General features: G+C 41.9%; 2 protein-coding genes and 7 non-coding genes across 9 annotated transcripts; 2 read left to right on the top strand and 7 right to left on the bottom strand.

Annotated features, from left to right (window-relative positions):
- The first annotated feature begins 1,961 nt into the window (after window positions 1-1,961).
- LOC137490954 (HMG domain-containing protein 3-like) lies at window positions 1,962-8,022 on the top strand. The gene is made up of 8 exons (XM_073947472.1): window positions 1,962-5,491; window positions 5,575-5,714; window positions 6,011-6,215; window positions 6,303-6,407; window positions 6,522-6,712; window positions 6,791-6,932; window positions 7,292-7,928; window positions 8,005-8,022. The coding sequence occupies exons 1-7, from the start codon at window positions 4,588-4,590 to the stop codon at window positions 7,867-7,869; spliced, it is 2,265 nt and encodes a 754-aa protein (XP_073803573.1). The 5' UTR covers window positions 1,962-4,587; the 3' UTR covers window positions 7,870-7,928; window positions 8,005-8,022.
- A 9,334-nt stretch (window positions 8,023-17,356) lies between these two features.
- On the top strand, window positions 17,357-18,524 carry LOC108183721 (PWWP domain-containing DNA repair factor 3A-like). The gene is made up of 5 exons (XM_073949080.1): window positions 17,357-17,360; window positions 17,925-18,058; window positions 18,113-18,201; window positions 18,286-18,346; window positions 18,435-18,524. Exons 1-5 carry the CDS (start codon window positions 17,357-17,359, stop codon window positions 18,447-18,449), a joined length of 303 nt encoding a protein of 100 aa, XP_073805181.1. The 3' UTR covers window positions 18,450-18,524.
- A 1,034-nt stretch (window positions 18,525-19,558) lies between these two features.
- On the bottom strand, window positions 19,559-19,632 carry trnan-guu (transfer RNA asparagine (anticodon GUU)). Its single transcript has one exon. It is a non-coding gene; the product is annotated as a tRNA-Asn (tRNA).
- Window positions 19,633-19,980: 348 nt separating this feature from the next.
- Window positions 19,981-20,054, bottom strand: trnan-guu (transfer RNA asparagine (anticodon GUU)). Its single transcript has one exon. It is a non-coding gene; the product is annotated as a tRNA-Asn (tRNA).
- A 1,197-nt stretch (window positions 20,055-21,251) lies between these two features.
- Window positions 21,252-21,325, bottom strand: trnan-guu (transfer RNA asparagine (anticodon GUU)). Its single transcript has one exon. It is a non-coding gene; the product is annotated as a tRNA-Asn (tRNA).
- Window positions 21,326-21,669: 344 nt separating this feature from the next.
- Window positions 21,670-21,743, bottom strand: trnan-guu (transfer RNA asparagine (anticodon GUU)). The gene has a single exon. It is a non-coding gene; the product is annotated as a tRNA-Asn (tRNA).
- Window positions 21,744-22,093: 350 nt separating this feature from the next.
- trnan-guu (transfer RNA asparagine (anticodon GUU)) lies at window positions 22,094-22,167 on the bottom strand. Its single transcript has one exon. It is a non-coding gene; the product is annotated as a tRNA-Asn (tRNA).
- Window positions 22,168-22,516: 349 nt separating this feature from the next.
- trnan-guu (transfer RNA asparagine (anticodon GUU)) lies at window positions 22,517-22,590 on the bottom strand. Its single transcript has one exon. It is a non-coding gene; the product is annotated as a tRNA-Asn (tRNA).
- A 775-nt stretch (window positions 22,591-23,365) lies between these two features.
- Window positions 23,366-23,439, bottom strand: trnan-guu (transfer RNA asparagine (anticodon GUU)). The gene has a single exon. It is a non-coding gene; the product is annotated as a tRNA-Asn (tRNA).
- Window positions 23,440-23,526: the final 87 nt, after the last annotated feature.

Genomic DNA, 23,526 nt, shown 5'->3' on the forward strand with positions numbered 1-23,526 from the left:
ACATTTCTTCATTTTGTCTTGTTTCACAGCCAAATTTTTTCGTGCTATTTCACACACACGATGTAAACGTTCACGCATTTTATTCACATAGTCTAAAACAGACATAGGGTGAGGATTGACACTTAGTAGCTGTTCTTGGAGCAGTTTTAAGGGGCCACGGATTTTGTGTGCAAATACTAACTCAGCCGGGCTGAAACCCAAAGACTCCTGAACGGTTTCTCGTACTGCAAACATCATCATCGGTAAACCATCATCCCAGTCTCGTCCAGTTTCCACGCAAAATGTGCGCAACATAGATTTTAACGTTTGATGGAAACGTTCTAGTACGCCTTGAGACTCAGGATGGTAAGCACTCGACAGCTGATGTTTAACAGTTAATTCACGCAACACTTGCGAGAATAAAGTCGATGTGAAATTAGAGCCTTGATCTGTTTGGATAACTTTCGGCAAACCGAAAGTGGAACAAAATTTTATCAGTTCTCTGACGACTGCTTTGGCTTTAATATTGCGCATCGGAACTGCTTCCGGATACCTCGTAGCTGCACACATTATGGTTAATATATATTGATGACCAGCTTTAGATTTTGGCAATGGGCCAACACAATCAATCAATATACGCTCAAACGGTTCACTTGTGATTGGAATTGGATGCAGGGGTGCAGGAGGTATAACCTGATTTGGTTTGCCCGCTAACTGGCATGAATGACATGAACGACAATATGCAGACACATCCGATTTAAGTCCTGGCCAAAAGAAATATCGCAATATTCGGTCGTAGGTTTTTCTAACTCCTAAATGGCCAGAAAAAACATGGTCATGTGCAAGCGCTAGAATTTGCGAACGATAACCCACAGGCACAACAATTTGATGAACACAATCATCGTCCTCCCACTTACGTATTAGCAAATCATCCTCCCAGATATATTGAACTTTGCCATTAACAACAGTGCCCTTATCTGCTGCAGAAATGCACTCTCGCAGTGAAGGATCATTTCTTTGCGCGTCTATTAACTGCGCACGCCCAACTTTTAAGTGAACGTCAGTACCACCCAGTATTTCAGCCAGATTTGTAATTTGCTTACTGTCAAGACATGTATCTTCAGATGTATTTTCACTAGACATCTGCATGAAACTATCAGATAAATCCATCTCCTTCCCTTCATTACGAGCTTGAGCCCGCGTCACTACACATGTAGGAAATGCATTTGGGAAATGAATAGATACATCTGATATTGCATCAATGACTGGGGTATCAACCACAATAGGAACAGGGAAAACTTTCCCACCTGCCAGATCATTGCCCAGAATAAACTGAACTCCCTCTACTGGAAGATCAGAACACACTCCAACACAAACATTTCCCGTCACTAATTCAGTTTGCAAATATATCATGTGCAGGGGAACTGTAACACAGCCTGAACCCACTCCTCTTAGTATGACATCAGAACCAGTATAAGAATCAGATAACAAATTAAGAGTGCTTCGAAGCATCAAAGACTGAACTGAACCTGTGTCCCTCAAGATAGTTACTGGTTTAGGAACACTTTCAGCATCATGTGACACCCACCCTGACAGCATAAAAGGTTCAAACCCCCTCTGGTCTGAATTTAAATCTGTCTCCTCTGTAGCTGCACATATAAACCCCACACTTTTAGGTTTAACTGACACATTTTTCTTTTTCCAGGCCTCACAGTCTGCTATCAAATGATTAGCATCCAAACAGAAAAAACACACCCTACCGTCCCCGGAGCGGTTTTGAGGAATCCTTCTATTGCTGAACCCAGCCCCTCGCCCTGGTTTAGCAGTATTATTGATCCAACCTCTGACCTGCATTTCAGGACCCTGGACAGCAGCCCTATCAGCACCTTTGACCACAGGAGAGAAAACTGTTCTGTGTGTTAATACAAACTCATCTGCCATTACAGCAGCTGAGGACAGAGACACTACTTTTTGTTCATTCAAATGAATAACAAGATTCTCAGACACGGAGCTCTTAAAGTCCTCTAATAAAACTTGCTCTTTCAATTGCTCAAACGTTGTGGTTTTATTTGAAGCACACCATTTATCAAATAAAGTTCGTTTTTCCCTTGCAAACTCCACAAATGTTTGTCTGTCTGTTTTCTTGTGAGCTCTAAATTTTTGTCTGTATGCCTCCGGCACTAGCTCATATGCACGGAGGACAGTCTGTTTAACAACGTCATAAACAAGACTCTGTTCCACTGGCAACGCGGAGCACACTTCCTGCACTTTGCCAATTAATTTACATTGCAGCAGGAGAGCCCACATCTCCTTCGGCCACTGCAATGTAGCTGCCACACGCTCAAACGCAGTAAAATAACTGTCTACTTCTGCCTCTCTAAATGGTGGAACCAAATTAATATGTTTACTCACATCAAATGCTGGCAAACTCACAGGATCAGTTACGGCAGCAGCAGGACTAGATGAGGCTAGTGCAGGGCCACTGGGTAGCTGAGCAAATGACGGAGAGGTAGGTGAACGTATCGGAGAAACCCCGACCTGCTGAAACAGACCACGATCTCTCTGAAGTCGTTCTCTCTCTATTTCCAGCTCTAGCTCCTTTACCCTAAGCCTTTTACTCTCAGTCTCTGCCCGTTTAACTTCCAATTCCAGTTCCTTCAACTTTATTGCCAACATTGGATCTGACGCGGTCACCGCAGCATTAGCCTGCGCTTGCGCTGAAGACGGTAACATACGTGGCTCGGCGGAAGAGAGCGGTGCAGATAAAGGCTTCTCGTCGGCCGTGACCGGCGTAGCAGCGCTCGCTTCTGCACCACGCTCTACCGTTTCGTCAGGTAGAATTTGTTGCAAAACCAATTCATCATGTAGGTACTTTTTAATCGCTTTTTTAGACTCATTCTGTGACACGGGAATTTTGAAAAAATAGCAATTTTAATTAAATCATCTTTGCGGCAGCCATTTAATTGTTCCTTGTTCGGAGCCAGTGTAAAAAAAATCAAGTCAAACTCCATAATCCAATCCGAATAATTTTTCCCACACCACAAGAGAACAGATAGTCAAAAGTTTGACTTACCACCCACATGCAGTCAAGACAGTTCGTTGAAACAGCTGACACAGAGTCGATATATTCCAGTTTCTGCAAACAGTAAAATACATAAACTATTTCCTCTTCTTCTCACAAACCAAAAGACGAGCCCCCAATTTATGTTACGACCTCAAAAATGTCTAGGGCTGAAGTCGAACATAAAAATTATAGAGAAAATAAATAAACAGTTAGCAGGTTTGATTTTTAAATGACCTTTAAGGTTATTTTATTGTGAGAAGGTGGAAAAGGTTTGTATTTACAATAAACAAATAAATGAGCGCAAACAAAAAGCTTCAGGGCTGAGCAAGGCCAAAATAACAAACAAAACATTTACTAACTCCACCCCGAAGATAACTTACCTACTGAATCAAAAATAAATGAAGAAAATAAATTACAAATACTACCCTTACTCCTTAACTAAACAAAAAAACAGGAGAAAATCAGTGTCAAAGTAAATGGCACTCAGTCCCTACGGCGCTCAGCTCACAGCTTTATCAAACAGTATTTGAAAGTCACAAAAAAAATTGGAGGGGAGAGGAAAAAGGGAGAGAACACCTTAATGTTCACAACTCATAAACAACCAGAAGCACTATGATATGTTTTCCACACGAACACCACACTCTTAGAAAAACTCTCCGTCTCTCCCCCCAGCGATCTGACTCCGTCGGTTCCTTTTCAAAAGATGCTGACTTCTCCCAGCACCAACCACAGCGCACGCACGCAGCACGTCCAATTAGGGCGGGGTAACCTGGAAACAGGAACGGGACAGGACGAGAGAGGGAAAAAGAGACACACCCACACAGCAGCACAGAAACAACCCAATACGCTCTTGCGTAACAATGGATATTACAATTCAAAAAGGGGGGTCTCTGCCAGTACCTGTACAGTGCACCAAATGCTGCACATATTTTCATTGTCCATTTTGTGATGCCTCGGTTTTCCAACCAACACGATTAAAAAAAGTGCAATCACATCTGCAGGCACATTTGAATAGATCAGTCCAGCACGAAGATAATATTTAAAAATGTACATCTTATTAAAGTGAAAAATTGTAAGAAAACTTAAAGTGCAATCTTATACTGCTTTTTTTTCAGAATTTACAATACACAGATGTGGACGCCTCTGCAGAAGTCAGCCACATTATCACTGCCTCTTCTGCAGATCAACCATTTTAAGAAAACCTGATTTTGTTAAACATTTAGGACTCTAGGCAAACAAAAACAACAACCACCAACCCCTCACACTAAAGCCACCACAACTTTTGCCACATCTCTGCCCGCCACACATATGCCTCTCTCCACTGCCACGGCTCTGCCCGCCACACATGTGCCTCTCTCCACTGCCACGGCTCTGCCCGCCACACATGTGCCTCTATCCACTGACATGGCTCTGCCCACCACTTCTGGCATTTCTAGGCCCTTAAAAAAAATTGTCGGAAAAAACCAAAGCAATGTCCCAAATGTGATTTGATATGCGACTTTAAAAATTTAAAAAGACATATAGAACGTAAACACACCCCAAAAATGATGGACATCACTTCCTCATCTCATCTTGACAGTGAGTGCATAGACCCTCAGAATGGAGTCTATATGGTCCACAAATGTTTTTATGGAGCTGCTACTCCACTCCATGTGCAAATAAAAATATGGGGGGAACCACATCGTGTTTCATGTGAATTAAATGAGTGCCAGACTAATATGGAGTTGGCTTGGAGAAGTGGACTGCTGTCATACAAATGTGTTCACCTCCGGTCAGTTTCATACTGCAAAACATTTTTAACCTCACCTTCACTCACAGAAGAAAGTTTAAAAGAAATGGTTAAAAGCAAGTGGTTTGGGCAGGACAAAATAAAACAGTGTGTAAATCGTCAAAAACTAGCCCAAGAAGAAAATGCACCACTGTCAGTTGAATCCAAGATTGGAGTCCCACCAACAAAAAGGTTCATATCGGTCTGCGAGCCTAATATATCATATTATAGTAGACTGGGCAGAGTCATGGTATCATATGACACCAAGAAGAATTCATGGCACTGTCCCTGTGCAAAAACCCAGAGATCATGTACCCATAAATACATAGCAAAATGGCACCTCTTTCAAATTCACCCTGAACTCTTCCGAAAAGTTCGGAGCACTGAAAGCGCTGAAGAATTTCAGGCAGCAGCGATGGAGGAAAGTGATGAAAGTGAGAATTACCCTCCAAAGGACATTGCTAAAGTAAAGAGCATGGTAGAATACATCTTAATGAATAAAAAGCTACCATCTACTATTCCCAGTCATTTGAGGCTTTCTTCAGACTATAAGGAATTTCCAAAACACCTAATCCCTGATGAGACAATGTGCTACCACTGCTCAGACCGCACATTGCTCAGTGATCCTGTCTGCATTACACGTAAAGCGAAAATTCTTACAACTACAGGAATTGTCCAAGGTGGATAATAGTTACTTACATTTTTTTTTATTTTAATTATGAAAAATATACTAAACCATTTAATTTACATTCTGTATCTGCAGATATTTCAACCTACTACAAATTATGTCCTTTCTGTGGAATGGTGTACCGTTACCAAGAGTGGGCTTATGGTTTGCATAACTTCAATGACCATGTCCTCCTTGAACTCTCTCTCTGCCTCACCATAAGAAACCTGTTGCAGGTAATCGTTATACAATACATATATTATATGTTATACAATATAATATTTTTTACAACAATAGGATTTCTTCATAGTGTTGATTTTATGTTAGGCAACATTAGGCACATTCAAATCAAGACTTAAAACACATCTGTTTAGCTGTGCCTTTACTGAATGAGCACTGTGCTACGTCCGTCTTTTATTCTTGTTTATGTAAAGCACTTTGAATTACCATTGTGTATGAAATGTGCTATATAAATAAACTTGCCTTGCCTTGCCTATATAAGTACTGATTAACTGTGATTTCTTTATCATAGGTGCATACAGCAGTGAGCAGAGTAGTGGAGTACTTGGAGGTAACTACAGGTGTACAGTTCCCCTCAGCAGTTACTCTTCTCCACGGCTATCTGCATTTTGAGGCCCTAACTGACTATGAATACGAGTATTCATGTGTATCTAGTGGTGACCATCCACCTGTGGTCATAATGGACCTCCACATGAAGGCATCCTTTCATCTCTCTGGTAAATATCTTTCCTTTTTACTGCAGAGCGGTAAGTCTTATTAGTAAAACTATTAGTAAGTTTATAGTAAGTATTTATTTTCTTTAGTGAGTGATCTTTCACAGCCTCCACAAGATTTTAATGGAGAGGTGGATTTAGATATGTTTTGGAAGGCACTGACAGAAGAACGAATTGCTCGAGGATTTTTTTCAAGTAAGGAAATTTATTATATCAGGAATGGCATGTCATCATTATTTAATTTCATAAGTGTTTTCAGGAGTACAATCTAAATTCACTGATGTATTAACATGTTTGTTTGTCCTAAAGGTCAAAAAAACAATCCATTTTGTGTTACACCTAGTTACAACTTTTGGGCACCCTGGATCGGGAGTAAGACTCGCATAGCGAATGTTGTTCTCAACACTGAATTTGAGAAAGTGCACAAAGCAAAAACTGCAGAACGAACAGAAATAACTGTCTCTGAAGATCGCTTAAAGGACGAACTTTCAAAACAGAAAGTAAAATATTTAATGCTAATTATATGTATTATTTGTCAGTGTTGGCATTTCATTTAACATGTGTGTTTTATGTGATAGGTGGGAGTGATAAGAAGACTGTGTCAAGAGTGTGGTTTAGATGCCAAAGGCTCTCGCACAGATCTACTCCTGCGACTTTCGGAGGAGATGAGGTCAAGGGAGGCCTATGACAAGATTTTTGAAAAGATCTGGGCTGCTTCAGGTAAACCTCAATGTTGCACATTAAAATATTACAAATAAATCAGAAATGTACAAAGTCACATAGACATAATGGGTCCTGTTTTCTGCTTGGCACTGATTTGGGGAGTCACTGGTGGTGTACAGCTCTGGGGGGTGTTGGAGGTGGCCTCGTCTGACACCAGGGTGTATTGTTGCTTTCCGTGTGGGGGAGTGTATTTACATCTCTGAGGCACTGCATCTTTAAATTTTTTAAAAGTATACATTGTTAGGATTAATGCCACTGCCCTCCATCATAACCTATGGTAATTTAAGTCCCAATGTCATTAATAGGATTTGATTATGTTTTCTTAACTATTTGCTTATCTTTTTTGTCTGTTCCAGGAGCTTGGGCGGTCATCATGTGTCCTTGTGGCATAGTTTACAGTATAAAATGTAATCTGCGAGCAGAAAGTCCACGGGATTTTGCAGATATGCTTCTGTCTTGGAAGCATCTGGCTAATGTTGTTATTTATGACTTTGCCCGTGGACTGTCCACCCACACAAATTTGAGGCAACCCATAACTTTCACACCTTTCGAGGGAAGGTTACTCGAACCAACCACTGAAAATATTGCAAAAGCAAAATCAGGAAAATTACAGGTAACTCTGCCATGGCTCACTGCAAAAAAGCAAAGTCCAGATGCGGATGGTCATCCAATAACTGGTTCTGCAGAACACTATGTTCTGTATGACCGCTTTCACGAAGACAACACAAAAGATCCTCGTGATTCACTGAGGAAGCTTCGTCTTGTGCCTCAACTAGCTGGCAAAGTTAACAGTCAGGCTGCAGAACAGCTTTTTTCAAAGCTAAAGAAAAATAACTACTTTATGAACATGGCATTGCCATCCACACATGTTTTCCTCATGCGAAACATCATCCACCATTACAATGTCAGAAAAAAACGAGAAACGTCTACATGACATAAAAAAGGAATTCAACACAAACATTCACATGAATGACCACAGCCAGGTTGTGTTAGGTAATGTTTCCCTTACTTTGTAACAAATACATCACTTTATCCATAACTGTACTTATGTGTATATTTGCATTTATAGAAAATCCATCCTCCACAGTTCTCTAATTATTATGTGTTATTTTCTAATTTTGATGCTTTAATGTACTCTAAGGACCACTGACAGCATTGCCAAAAAATATTGTGACTTTACAAACGACCGCTGCATCACCAGGCATAACATCAGTCACATCTCCTCTGTCATCAGTACTAATTACAGAAAAAACAGCTTGTGAACCTACCACTCTTCTGAATTTTTCGGAACCTACTAAGCCTTGGGAGAGGGACTGGCATCCATTACAAGAGAAACTGGTAAACAATTACCATTACATATAAACGCACACACACACACACACACATATTTATTGTTATTATTATTACAGCTTGATTATGTGCTGGACCGAAATCGCCCTGGCAGTGAAATAATTTTGAAGGAGGGGCAAGTGTGCCTTATTCGAGAAGAATTTTGGAGCCTTGGATTGTTGAGGGACATGGACTCCCATGTAAGCAGTCTGTTTTTTTATTATAACTTTTTTTTATTAAAAACATTGACTTATCAAAGTATTTATTGCAGATTGGAAACGCCTGCATGAAGATTATTTGTGAAATGGCTCGACAAATTGTATGTACTATAAAACATAATATTTATGTAGATTGTTTTAACTTGATCCAAATTTTAAAAAAAACAATTTCTAAACTGTGTGAAAATGTTCATGTCATTGTCAACAGTTTCTTTTTATTCATGTAGGGCAAGGACATATACATTGAGGACTTTTATGTTGTCCCTGTGTGGAAAGAAACTCCTAACAACATTGTTACTGGATTACCGGTGCGTGTATGTATTGTATTTACTGTGTGAGAAGTACAACCTAAATTAAACAACATAACTGTCCTGATCAATTTCAGGAAGATGCAGACTTGAAAGACCTGTTAGCCTTTCCAGCATGGACAAATGCCAATGGACCAGACCACTTTGTCGTCTGTGTAAGAAAATATTGAAATGTCTAGTGCATTCATTAATTGGTATTGCAATGTGTGTGTTTCTAAAATAAAACACTGAAAAATCTTGGAAGAAGCAATAATGTTCAAAAGAAATATTTTTACACCTTAAACATTGTAGATAATGATGCCGCTTCGAAGAGAGATGGTGTTTTTAGACTCTCTGTACGCAGAGCATGAATCAGGATTTGGAGATGAGGAATACAGGGCAATTTTTAGGTCTATCAATAAACTAAGACATGTTTCAGCCTTTATGTGATATATGGCTACGTTCCTATAGCCATTTCTATTTATTTCCTAACCGTGTATTATAGTTCTGTCACTTTTGGCTACGTTCCTATAGCCGTTTCTTGAACTTCTGGCTATGTTCATCTAGCCTTTTTTATGCATGGTGTTCTAGAGTTGAGGTGAGCTGTAATTGTTAGTATTACTACTAATATGTTTTGTTTACAGGAAAATTGCTTACCAAGTGGATCATGGGACATGGACTGAAAAATCTGGATATGATGTGAAGTTTATTCATAAACTAATTTCGAGAGGAGCACGTGATTATGATTGAACACGGCTGGTTCTGCATTAGCATGCTTGATCCACCAATCAGGCCATTCCTAACCACTATAAAGAGCCAGGGTTTTCTCACTACAGTCATCTTCGATTTGAAGAATACACTGCTCTGCATCAGCTTCTCCAGCTACATCAACTTCTCCAGCTACATCAACTTCTCCAGCTACATCAACTTCTCCAGCTACATCAACTTCTCCAGCTACATCAACTTCTCCAGCTACATCAACTTCTCCAGCTACATCAACTTCTCCAGCTACATCAACTTCTCCAGCTACATCAACTTCTCCATAGTGGTGGGCAAAGCGAGGCTTCGTGAAACACTGAAACTATCGAAGCAAATGTGTCGAAGCTTCGAAACGTTACGAAACACCACTCTACGGTGACACCTAGTGGTCATTTTATTTGTATTTCACTGAAACAGCTTCAGCAAAGAACAGTTGAGCAAATTAGGGTATGAAATCCCACTTTGTAGCCTTGAATCTGCAAATGGTTTAGTCGAGCGGTTAGAGTTCGTGATCGCCATGTGGGAATAATGGGTTCGAATACAGACTGAAACAATTATTTTGAAATGCTTTAATACCAGTTGGTAATGCTTTGTTATTGTGTCGTTTTGTTTCAACATTGCTCTGACATAAGAATAAACACCTTGTAAATAAATTTGTATTGTTTTGTTCATAAAACAGGGTTGTTGCAAGATCAGATACAGTTGTGGCCAGAAGTTAACAATAATTACTTATATTATTAATTAAATTTCCCATTGTATTTTATTAACGTCTATCCAAAACCTAAAACCATCACAGTACTGTAAAAATATAAATTATTGTTTTACAGTGTTACAAAAATGATGCTAAATTGATGGCATATCCGCAGCTGTATCCTATCTAGACTACACCATAAAACAGTTACATATGGTTAAAATATATAAAATCATGATTTTGGAGTATTTGGACTAGTCGGGATTCGAACCCAAAACAAATTTGAAACACAGTACTGCAGAGCAAACGCACGGTCCACTAAGCCATACAAGACACAGTTGATATCTTGATCATGACAGTCAAATGCAGATTCTCCGGGTCTTGAAACGCCTCTGAAATGATCAATGCTTTGAATCGCTTTAGTCACGTGACCAAGTGTTTCGAAACACTTTAGTCACGTGACCTGGGTGTTTCGGATCATGCTTCGGTGCAGTGTTTCGAAACACTTGCGCTTCGGGATCTCGACACTGTGTCGAAACGTCAGTTTCACGTCAGCCATCCTTACTTCTCCAGCTACATCAACTTCTCCAACAACAACTTCTCCAGCTACATCAACTTCTCCAACAACAACTTCTCCAGCTACATCAACTTCTCCAACAACAACAACTTCTTCAACAACTTATCCAACTACAACTTCTCAACCTTCTACTTCAAATTGCCTCACACAATGCAATCTCTGTGTCTTCAAACCAATTCTCCAACAAGATCACAGTAAAAACTCGATCACCATCCATGAACTTTGCCTAAACTCTCGATGCCTGCGATCCAAGCTGAACTCTCTTCTAGGGGTGCATCAGCGGTAACATGCATGATACTTTTTAAGGGGAAGCCTCACAAACTACAACTAAGATTAAACATCCATCTTTAAAGGATGATTCTAGCGTGAATAGAATGACTCACCTCTCAATCAAGGTTCTAGACAATCCAATCCTTAAAAACATCAGTCCACAACTTATGCATACATTGATAAACATCCATGTTAATCCTCCAAACTAGTCGCTGTGGTGCATTCAATAGAGTAGCGTCTCCAATCATAACACTAGTTCTCTGGCAAACAAAATGGCCGCCAGCCTTTTTCTGCAACTTTGATTGACACTCCTTCGAGCCAATAGCTGAAAGGAAAAGCGTCACCATCCAATGAACTCTCAAAAAATTTGAGATGGTTCCACCCTCTCTCATGACAAGCTCATGAATGATTATCATTACATTTACACAATTACTACTAAATGGTGACATTAATTATAAGTTCAGGGTTTGATGTTGGCTGATGATAAATAAATAAATAAATACATAAATTAATAAATAAATAAATAAATAATAAAGAAAATAAATAATTATAAAATGTATAAATAAAAAAAAACAAAAAAAAAAAACTGCCACATCTGATAGCAGTTTAACTTCTAAAAAATTTACTCTGCTACTGAAAAACATTCAACGCATTAGGCATAGAAGTCCAATCGTAATATGCCCCAGTGACTCATGTCCACACACTTATAAGCCATAAGCTTATAATGGCAAGTTGGTTAGATGTGAAAACGGCAAAGAAACAAACTTCCTGCTTTGACTTCCACGAATGAGAGGAGGACATTTCTGACATGTCTGATGTTTCATCAATTGACTCTGCGTTAGATACAAACCAAGGGGTTTAAACTCCACTATAATTCCACCTACCCTGTCTTCAAGAGGTACATCAGGACCACTAGACGAGCAGATTTCCCATTTAATCTGCCATCCTTAGGAGGGACAAATGCCTACCTCTACTATATTTGCTCGTTGCGACAATGAGGCTTCTTACCATGCATTAACAAAGGCACTTAGTTGCCCATGCTCTTATTAAGACGCCCCGCATGGTTATCAGCTAAAATAATTCATTGTGTTTGCCATACATGTACCATGTTGTAATGTCATTTCTGATTCTCTCTTGTTTTTCTCATTTCAGAGATCATGCAAGCTGGTTGCAGAAGCTGACCCTCATCCAACCTATTACACTCCACATCTATTTCTAAATACATTTACGCTCTTTGCAAATGACACTTTTCCACTCACATAGCCCACACCCTCGATGCCATATTCACACTAGCCTTTTTAATTTAAGTCTTCTGAACTAAGTATGACATTTCAATCCAACAATACACCTAACCATATCTGATCTATCTTCACAGGATGAAGGGATGCAGGATGATATCCGTTCCCCCACACACCCGTTCTAAACAGGCCCGGATTGGCTAATCGGGAGGACCGGGAGAATTCCCGGTGGGCCGGTCCGTTTTTTTTTTTTTTTTTGGCCGCGAGGGCCGGTGTCCCTAGCTCTAGAATCTGTTGCTCTCAGCAGTGACACTTTTTAAATTTATTTACTTGACCACAGCCTTTTTATTCATTATTTTACCGCAGCTTTTCTCTTTTGTTGTTGTTGTGGTCGAGTGGTTAACACGTTAGGTTAAGACGGGTTCGATCCTTGCTAGAGTAATTTAGTGTTTTCATTTTTATTGATAAGACATGTAATACTGTTAAGGTTGTAGAACATTTGAGGTTCTAAAGCAAAAAAAAAAAAAAGAAGACATGATAGTGCCATTAGAAACTGATTTGGAAATATTTATTTACTTATTTTAATATAGTCAGTCGTGAACTGAGGTGGGCTGGTCTGAGGCTTGAAACTCCAGAGCTGAAAAGGTGTCCCACTCCGGCCCTGGTTCTAAACCTCTTAGCATTTTTACACCACAGAAGAGCAATACCACCTCGGGGAAGCCCAGACGATCCTCTCCAGCCAACTTCCACCATCATGCATTATTGGGTATGAAGTATGACTCTGTCGTTTCCTTCCTATTTTCCTTCCTATTTAACATAGGAGCTCCTTCACTACCCTTCCCCGTTTTTCTAGCTTTAACTTTTTCTCTCCAAATTTAAACTATACTATACTTTTATTCACTTTCATTCACCACAGCTCCGACCAATTCAGGGGTTGTCTTGAGTTTCAGTTGCCAATTTACAACAGGAACGTTGTAAATGAGCTTGCATACACTTACGAATTTTCTAAATACCACTATCGTTGCACTCCCCGCACTAATACAGCAGTAAATGCTTCTGCGGGAGCACAAGTTGCCTCCATACTGGCCCACTACACCACTGCAGCCGCAGAAATGCTCCACAGAGTTGCACACCCAAAGCACCACCGCTACCGCAGTGACCCTCTAGCATATGCCTTATTCACCTTCATCTTTACATATCACTAAAGGCAGTATTTAACGTCCCTGCGGGAGCACTCAAAACTTACTAATATCGACTGTTTAGGTGCTCCACTTAACTATACACCCCATTAACATCACTGCAACTGCAGTGACGCTCTAGCTGAGCCCCTTTTTCACTTTCATCTCTAAATATCACTGCTAATAGTACTTAGTATTTCCGTGTGAGGCTCTAATACTGAGTACCACTGCACCTCTGCTACTGCAGAGACGCTTTGCCGAGCCTTATTCTCCCTCTGCACCACTGCTGCAACAGTTAAGCTTTGCCTGAGCTGCAACTGCAGAGACGGCTGTTTAGCCTTAATTCTCTGCACCACTGATTTTATTGCACTTCTGTAACTGCAGAGAAGCTCTGCTGAGATTATTTTTTCCCCTGCACCAATGCTGCAGCAGTGACGCCCTGCCTGAACAGTCTTCCAACAACAGATATAAACTCTGTCATTGGTCCCCTAACACCTTTAAATCCTCAATTTGCCTCGGCCAATATTTCCTCAGAGAAGCCCAGCTGATTCTCGGTTGCAGACTTCAACCTAGTTTCCAAGCAGCACGACTCTGTCTGTTCTTCCTACTTTCTGTCTTAGTTGCATAGGACTCATTTTTACTAAACTTTTTATTTTATTAAACTTCCCTTCTCTTCCTCTTCATAATTTTTCAATTTCACTTGCACTCATTCTCCGCAGCTCGGACTCCCACAGGGGTAGCCCTAAGCTCCCACTGCCACAGCAGTGAAGCTCTTTAAGAGCTCACATGTACACTTTTCAAAAATTTAACCATTATCACACTCCGCTGCAATAATGCAGCCGTAAAGGCAAAGCGGGAACTCGTATTGCTTCCATACTGACTACAATCACACCTCTACAGCAGCTCCACTTAATTACATTGCATTGTAGCATCAATTTATTCTCCATCACCACACTCCCCGCAACAATACAGCCATAAAGGCTTAGCGGGAACTCGTATTGCTTACATACTGAACACCATCACACCTTTACAGCAGCTCCACTTAATTACATTGCATTGTAGTATCAATTTATTTTCCATCACCACACTCCCCGCTATAATACAGCTGTAAAGGCTTAGCGGGAACATGTACTGCTTTCACACATATAATGCACCAGACTTTGAATACCTATGCACCCCTGCAGCCACAGAGTCGCTCTACTGTGCCTGATTCCTATCTGCTACACAGCTGTTAATCAGCACTCCAAAGCGCACTTCACTTTAGATACTGACTTCCACCGCACCTCTGCAGCCGCAGAGACGCTCAGCTGAGCATCACTCCCCTCTACATCACTGCCGCAGCAGTGACGCTTAGCGAGCGCATATACACTTCCACTTAGCAATCCACTACTGATACACTCTCCAGCACTGCCAAAGCAGTTAAACGTCTCTGCGGAGGCGTATTTACCTTCCAGATACTGACTTCCATTGCACCTCTGCAGCAGCAGAGACGCTCAGCCGAGCATCATTTACATCCCCTGCACCACTGCTGCAGCAGTGACGCTCTGCTGGAGCTCATGCACACTTCCATTACACTTATACCACTTCTGTCACTCCCAGCACTGCTGAAGCAGTTAAAACGCTGCTGCAGAAGCGTATTCTTCCCCTTAGTACTGACTACCACCGCACCTCTGCAGTCGCAGAGACGCTCAGCCGAGCATCACTCCCCTCCACATCACTGCCGCAGCAGTGACGCTCAGCGAGCGCATATACACTTTAATTTAGCAAACTAATACTGATACACTCTCCAGCACTGCTAAAGCAGTTAAACGTCCCTGCGGAGGCGTATTTCCCTTACAAATACTGACTTCCATTGCACCTCTGCAGCAGCAGAGACGCTCAGCCGAGCATCATTTACATCCCCTGCACCACTGCTGCAGCAGTGACGCTCTGCTGGAGCTCATGCACACTTCCATTACACTTATACCACTTCTGTCACTCCCAGCACTGCTAAAGCAGTTAAAACGCTGCTGCAGAAGCGTATTCTTCCCCTTAGTACTGACTACCACCGCACCTCTGCAGTCGCAGAGACGCTCAGCCGAGCTTCATCCCCTTTGCACCACTGCTGCAGCAGTGTCGCTCCACCGGAGTTCACGCACACTACCATTTATCCATACCACTACTGACACACCCCCATTGGACTGCCAAAGCGGTTAATCAGTTAACCGCTTCTCATCTGCAGCTACAGCTCCGCAGAACCTTACAGCTTCATTTTCCATCACTACTATACTAAACCTTTACGAAACTCACCACATATGTTTTAAACCTTTACACTTACCCCACTCACTCTCCCGCTGTTCCTTACAATTAACAGGACCCGGGAGCACACATAGTCATACATAAGCACTTTCAGTTAATTTTTACACCCACACCAGTCTCTGTTGCTCCTCCAAGCTATTTCTGTATCACTTTTCAGCAGCCGGATATGGCATTAATCTCCTGTGCCTTTTGGGGGGTTCTTCAAATACGCGGCTGCTGTCCCGAGTGGAGCATTTTGGGGAGTTGTCGAGATCTACCTGAGCTCGAGGCTCCCCTCTCTTTCTCCAAACGGGAGGGAGCCCAGGGCTCAAGAACCTTCGAGCTCAGGGCTCTCTCCCGGGACAGCATGCCAAACTTGCTTATAATCAATCATCAGCTAAGTGTGAACTCTTGAAGTGAAGTTTATTCATAAACTAATTTCGAGAGGAGTACGTGATTATGATTGAACACGGCTGGTTCTGCATTAGCATGCTTGATCCACCAATCAGGCCATTCCTAACCACTATAAAGAGCCAGGGTTTTTTCACTACAGTCATCTTCGATTTGAAGAATCCCCCCCTTCCACCCCTACCTTTTCACCTTTCCCTCCATAGGGCAGCATGGTGGCTCAGTGACTAGCACTGTCGCCTCACAGCAAGAACGTCACCAGTTCTAGTTCCTTAACAGGCCGGTGGTCGTTTCTGTGTGTAGTTTGCATGTTCTTCCCGTGCTTGCGTGGGTTTTCCCCGGGTTCTCCGGTTTCCTCCCACATTCCAAAAACATGTACAACAAGTTAATCGTTAAATCTAAATTTCAATACAGGTAATCTAATAATGCAGCATATCTTTTAATAGCCTTCAATCTTAATCTTTAGCTATTATAAAAAGGGGAGTTGTCGAGATCTACCTGAGCTCGAGGCTCCCCTCTCTTTCTCCAAACGGGAGGGAGCCCAGGGCTCAAGAACCTTCGAGCTCAGGGCTCTCTCCCGGGACAGCATGCCAAACTTGCTTATAATCAATCATCAGCTAAGTGTGAACTCTTGAATTTCCAGTGAGGAATCAACTTAAAAAAAAAAAATTATTTTATACTTTTACAACAATTAAATTTTTTGTACATTATTCTAAAATAAAATTGATTTGCTTTGCCTATTTTAGGCTTTGCCACGTCAGACAAGAGGGGATGATTGTGGTGTTTTTGTACTCTTGGTAAGATATAAATTGAGTTAATTGATTTAAAGATTTTGTAAACATTGTAAATGACTGTGGCTTCTCTCTTTTCAGTACACCCTCTCAATGGTGTGTGGCATTGGGTTTCAGTTCCAGGAGGTTTTATTTTATTATTTATGTAACTTTATTTTGTTTGTGCTTTTCTTAATCATAGCTAAAATGTAACTATTTTAATGTATATTATCTTGCTTTCTTCTAAGCAACATATCTTTAAAAAAAAAAGGGGGCATGGTTATTGCAAGCACACCCAACATCATGTATTAACAAAAACATGTTGGTTAACTGTCAGACTAAACAGTCTTTCTTTCAGATGGATATGCCTATCATCCGTCAGTGGTGGTGCCTTCTACTCATGGAACGATTTCAAATTGATGGGTATGTCAGTATTTATTTATTTTTTCTTGAAAATCTGTAAAATTAAAAATTTATATTGTGTCAGTACAACAACTTGTAACATGAATAACAAAACATACTTAAAATCTCTCTTACCGGTGACCAGTTAATATGGATTTTGTCTTGTCTTGTTATTAAAAGCTATGGGCACAGATTTACTTTCTGGACTAAGGAGGCAAGAAGTGTCTTGGATGGAAAGATTCTGCCCCTTTTTAGGGTGAAAAGAAAAACCACATCCAATCTTCCGGCACATGTCCAAGCAGTTCAAGATCGGGAAAGGAATGACTAAAGATTAGTGGACTTGATTATCACATCAAAATCAGCAGAGCAGCATTTGGTGGTATAGATGGTTCCACTTTAAATTACTCCTCTAGACTCTGAGTATGGTTGACTTAAATATAGTCAAGTGACAATTTAACTATTATTTGCCAAATATAATTAATTACTTGTGCATTTACATATGAAATATAATTTCCTTCTATGGCCCAAAGGATATACTCGGTGGGAAAAGGTCAAATTGGTTTCCACTAAAACCCCGTTCTCAAGTGCCTGTCCACATTGAGAATGAGCAGTCCCAGTCAATCATTTGTGACTACATCAGAGGAATTCTTAATAAAACCAAAACACAGCTGACCTTCAATGATGAGGTGGAGTTCATTTGTGGATGTCTCCTCCCAGAGGTAATGCAGTGTGTGTTTTATTTTATTAATTGATTTATCTGTATGTTTGTACAGGCCATAACTCATGGCATTTCCGAGTTACAAGGCTTGTCTTGGCAGGAGGTTGAAGATGTCTTCCTCCAGGGCCCTATTTATCACGCAAGGTATGTTTACATTTTTTTTGTACAAAAGCTGTTAAGTTTTTATGTTAAACACAATTTCTGACAACAGCATTTATTTTTTTTTAGTGAAGTTGAGGAATTTAACAGAAGAATTGCTCGAGAAATGAAAAATCTCCCCAACAAGAATGTAAAGCATTTTATTTTATTTTATATATAATAAATACATTATTAATCCAAGTATTGTTTGTCACAATTTTTCTCTGCATTTTTTACAGCTCGATGACTTGTAGGACCTCATGAAAATTTATAAAAAAATAAAGTTTGGTGTGAGAAAATTACTCAGAGTACTATCATTTATTCTGTGAATAATAAGATAATGTTCATTCCCTCAACTCAATACTAAAGAGTTTGATAAATCCTTAATGATTTAAAAACAAAAAACAACAACAAAAACAATAAATGACTGAAAATATTTAAGTAACTGAACAATATCTATTTACAAATCCAGTTAATTAAAATACAACAGACTTAATGCATTAAATCATAATCTAGTATGTTTAATATTTTATATAATAATGTATTCAATCATAGTGCAATATTTTATAGTAGAAAAATAGTGTAATTTACAATTTATAAATCAATGAATTCAGGTTAGGCAATTTTTCCCAACAGCAGGTGGCACTGTCTGAGAAAACGATAGGTCTGGAAGTGCTGGTCTGAGCGAGCAAGTCTGAGCGTGCGGTTGGGTCTCGGGGCCTGCAGCTTCATAATGTTGCCACAGAGACTTAGGGAATGGTCACCTACAGTGGTAGAAACGCGCAACTTTGTCTAGACACTGTTAACAGTGATACCTTCCCTACCCATGACAATGTTCTGCTAAATCCTGATTTCATCTTGTAACGCTGGACAGAATGTGGCCCAGGATCTTTGTCCAGTGCACGTGTTAGCAGTTGCAAGGCAGCAAAATGCGTAATTCATCCCTGGGTGGGCTTGAACCACCAACCTTTCAGTTAACAGCCGAACGCACTAACCGATTGCGCCACAGAGACTTAGTGAAAAGTCACCTACAGTGGTAGAAACGCGTAACTTTGTCTCAAAGTCTGCTACATTAAACCTTATGTAAGTTTGCTGGGAGAGAGAGAGAAAAGTAACAGGAACGCCCAACATGGAGCTCGAACCCACGACCCTGAGATTAAGAGTCTCATGCTCTACCGACTGAGCTAGCCAGGCGGATGAGGAATCCCCACTAGAACTAGACACTGTTAACAGTAATATCTTCCCTACCCGTGACAATATTCTGCTAAATCCTGATTTCATCTTGTAACGCTGGACAGAATGTGGCCCATTATCTATGTCCAGTGCACGTGTTAGCAGTTGCAAGGCAGCAAAATGCTTGATCCGTCCCTGGGTGGGCTTGAACCACCAACCTTTCAGTTAACAGCCGAACGCGCTAACCGATTGCGCCACAGAGACTTAGTGACAGGTCAACTACAGTGGTAGAAACGCGGAACTTTGTCTCAAAAGGTCTGCTATATGAACCCTAATGTAAGTTTGCTGAGAGAGAGAAAAGTAACAGAAACGCCCAGCGTGGGGCTCGAACCCACGATCCTGACATTAAGAGTCTCATGCTCTACCGACTGAGCTAGCCAGGCGGATGAGGAGTCCCCACTAGAACTAGACACTGTTAACAGTAATACCTTCCCTACCCATGACAATCTTCTGCTAAATCCTGATTTCATCTTGTAACGCTGGACAGAATGTGGCCCAGGATCTATGTCCAGTGCACATGTTATTAGTTGCAAGGCAGCAAAATGCCTAATTCGTCCCTGGGTGGGCTTGAACCACCAACCTTTCAGTTAACAGCCGAACGCGCTAACCGATTGCGCCACAGAGACTTAGTAAAAGGTCACCTACAGTGGTAGAAACGCGGAACTTTGTCTCAAAGTCTGCTAGATGAAACCTTATGTAAGTTTGCTGGGAGAGAGAGAGAAAAGTAACAGGAACACCCAACTTGGGGCTCGAACCCACGACCCTGACATTAAGAGTCTCATGCTCTACCGACTGAGCTAGCCGGGCTGATGAAAGCTCTTTTAGGAACCAGAAACCGTTTACAGTAATACCTTCCCTACCCGTGACAATGTTCTGCTAAATCCTGATTTCATCTTGTAACGCTGGACAGAATGTGGCCCAGGATCTATGTCCAGTGCACGTGTTAGCAGTTGCAAGGCAGCAAAATGCCTAATTCGTCCCTGGGTGGGCCTGAACCACCAACCTTTCAATTAACAGCCGAACGCGCTAACCGATTGCGCCACAGAGACTTAGTAAAAGGTCACCTACAGTGGTAGAAACGCGGAACTTTGTCTCAAAGTCTGCTACATGAACCCTAATGTAAGTTTGCTGGGAGAGAGAGAGAAAAGTAACAGGAACACCCAACGTGGGGCTCGAACCCACAACCCTGACATTAAGAGTCTCATGCTCTACCGACTGAGCTAGCCGGGCTGATGAGATGAACTTTTTGGAGCTAAACACAGTTTACAGTAATACCTTCCCTACCCGTGACAATGTTCTACTAAATCCTGATTTCGTCTTGTAACGCTGGACAGAATGTGGCCCAGGATCTATGTCCAGTGCACATGTTAGCAGTTGCAAGGCAGCAAAATGCCTAATTCGTCCCTGGGTGGGCTTGAACCACCAACCTTTCAGTTAACAGCCGAACGAGCTAACCGATTGCACCACAGAGACTTAGTGAAAGGTCACCTACAGTGGTAGAAACGCGGAACTTTGTCTCAAAGTCTGCTACATGAACCGTAATGTAAGTTTGCCGGGAGAGAGAGAGAAAAGTAACAGGAACGCCCATCGTGGGGCTCGAACCCACGACCCTGACATTAAGAGTCTCACGCTCTACCGACTGAGCTAGCCGGGCTGATGAGAGGCTCTTTTAGGAACCAGAAACCGTTTACAGTAATACCTTCCCTACCCGTAACAATCTTCTGCTAAATCCTGATTTCATCTTGTAACGCTGGACAGAATGTGGACCAGGATCTATGTCCAGTGCACGTGTTAGCAGTTGCAAGGCAGCAAAATGCCTATTTCGTCCCTGGGTGGGCTTGAACCACCAACCTTTCAGTTAACAGCCGAACGCGCTAACCGATTGCGCCACAGAGACCTAATGAAAGGTCACCTACAGTGGTAGAAAAGCGGAACTTTGTCTCAAAAGGTCTGGCATATGAACCCTAATGATAGTTTGCTGAAAGAGAGTTAACAGAAACGCCCAATGTGGGGCTCTAACCCACGACGCTGAGATTAAGAGTCTCATGCTCTACCGACTGAGCTAGCCAGGCTGATGAGAAGCTCTTTTAGGAACCAGAAACCGTTTACACTAATACCTTCCCTACCCGTGACAATCTTCTGCTAAATCCTGATTTCATCTTGTAACGCTGGAAAGAATGTGGCCCAGGATCTATGTCCAGTGCACATGTTAGCAGTTGCAAGGCAGCAAAATGCCTAATTCGTCCCTGGGTGGGCTTGAACCACCAACCTTTCAGTTAACAGCCGAATGCGCTAACCGATTGCGCCACAGAGACTTAGTGAAAGGTCACCTACAGTGGTAGAAACGCGGAACTTTGTCTCAAAGTCTGCTACATGAACCCTAATGTAAGTTTGCTGGGAGAGAGAGAGAAAAGTAACAGGAACACCCAACGTGGGGCTCGATCCCACAACCCTGACATTAAGAGTCTCACGCTCTACCGACTGAGCTAGCCGGGCTGATGAGAGGCTCTTTTAGGAACCAGAAACCGTTTACAGTAATACCTTCCCTACCCGTGACAATCTTCTGCTAAATCCTGATTTCATCTTGTAACGCTAGACAGAATGTGGCCCAGGATCTATGTCCAGTGCACGTGTTAGCAGTTGCAAGGCAGCAAAATGCCTAATTCGTCCCTGGGTGGGCTTGAACCACCAACCTTTCAGTTAACAGCCGAACGCGCTAACCGATTGCACCACAGAGACCTAGTGAAAGGTCACCTACAGTGGTAGAAACGCGGAACTTTGTCTCAAAGTCTGCTACATGAACCCTAATGTAAGTTTGCCGGGAGAGAGAGAGAAAGTAACAGGAACGCCCATCGTGGGGCTCGAACCCACGACCCTGACATTAAGAGTCTCACGCTCTACCGACTGAGCTAGCCGGGCTGATGAGAGGCTCTTTTAGGAACCAGAAACCGTTTACAGTAATACCTTCCCTACCCGTGACAATCTTCTGCTAAATCCTGATTTCATCTTGTAACGCTAGACAGAATGTGGCCCAGGATCTATGTCCAGTGCACATGTTAGCAGTTGCAAGGCAGCAAAATGCCTAATTCGTCCCTGGGTGGGCTTGAACCACCAACCTTTCAGTTAACAGCCGAACACGCTAACCAATTGCGCTACAGAGACTTAGTGAAAGGTCACCTACAGTGGTAGAAACGCGGAACTTTGTCTCAAAGTCTGCTACATGAACCCTAATGTAAGTTTACTGGGAGAGAGAGAGAAAAATAACAGGAACGCCCAACGTGGGGCTCGAACCTACAACCCTGACATTAAGAATCTCATGCTCTACCGACTGAGCTAGCCGGGCTGATGAGATGAACTTTTAAGAGCTAAACACTGTTTACAGTAATACCTTCCCTACCCGTGACAATACTCTGCTAAATCCTGATTTCGTCTTGTAACGCTGGACAGAATGTGGCCCAGGATCTATGTCCAGTGCACGTGTTAGCAGTTACAAGGCAGCAAAATGCTTGATCCGTCTCTGGGTGGGCTTGAACCACCAACCTTTCAGTTAACAGCCTAACGCGCTAACCGATTGCGCCACAGAGACTTAGTGAAGGTGACCTACAGTGGTAGAAACCCGGAACTTTGTCTCAAAAGGTCTGCTATATGAACCCTAATGATAGTTTGTTGAGAGAAAGAGAGAAAAGTAACAGGAACGCCCAACGTGGGGCTCGAACCCACAACCCTGACATTAAGAGTCTCATGCTCAACCGACTGATCTAGCCAGGCTGATGAGATGAACTTTTAAGAGCTAAAAACTCTTTACAGTAATACCTTCCCTACCCGTGACAATGTTCTGCTAAATCCTGATTTCGTCTTGTAACGCTGGACAGAATGTGGCCCAGGATCTATGTCCAGTGCACGTGTTAGCAGTTGCAAGGCAGCAAAATGCCTAATTCGTCCCTGGGTGGGCTTGAACCACCAACCTTTCAGTTAACAGCCGAACGCGCTAACCGATTGCGCCACAGAGACCTAGTGAAAGGTCACCTACAGTGGTAGAAACGCGGAACTTTGTCTCAAAAGGTCTGCTATATGAAGCCTAATGATAGTTTGCTGAGA

This window comes from Danio rerio, chromosome 4 (assembly GCF_049306965.1).
Source record: "Danio rerio strain Tuebingen ecotype United States chromosome 4, GRCz12tu, whole genome shotgun sequence".
Lineage (NCBI taxonomy): Eukaryota > Metazoa > Chordata > Actinopteri > Cypriniformes > Danionidae > Danio > Danio rerio.

Excerpts from the sequence above, each read along its gene's own strand:
- LOC137490954 (XM_073947472.1), top strand. The coding sequence starts at position 4,588 with ATGATGGACATCACTTCCTCATCTCATCTTGACAGTGAGTGCATAGAC. Across the intron at positions 5,715-6,010 it reads CCATAAGAAACCTGTTGCAG|GTGCATACAGCAGTGAGCAG; the intron begins GTAATCGTTATA and ends TCTTTATCATAG. Across the intron at positions 6,713-6,790 it reads ACGAACTTTCAAAACAGAAA|GTGGGAGTGATAAGAAGACT; the intron begins GTAAAATATTTA and ends TTTATGTGATAG.
- LOC108183721 (XM_073949080.1), top strand. Across the intron at positions 18,059-18,112 it reads GTGGATGTCTCCTCCCAGAG|GCCATAACTCATGGCATTTC; the intron begins GTAATGCAGTGT and ends ATGTTTGTACAG. Across the intron at positions 18,202-18,285 it reads GGCCCTATTTATCACGCAAG|TGAAGTTGAGGAATTTAACA; the intron begins GTATGTTTACAT and ends ATTTTTTTTTAG.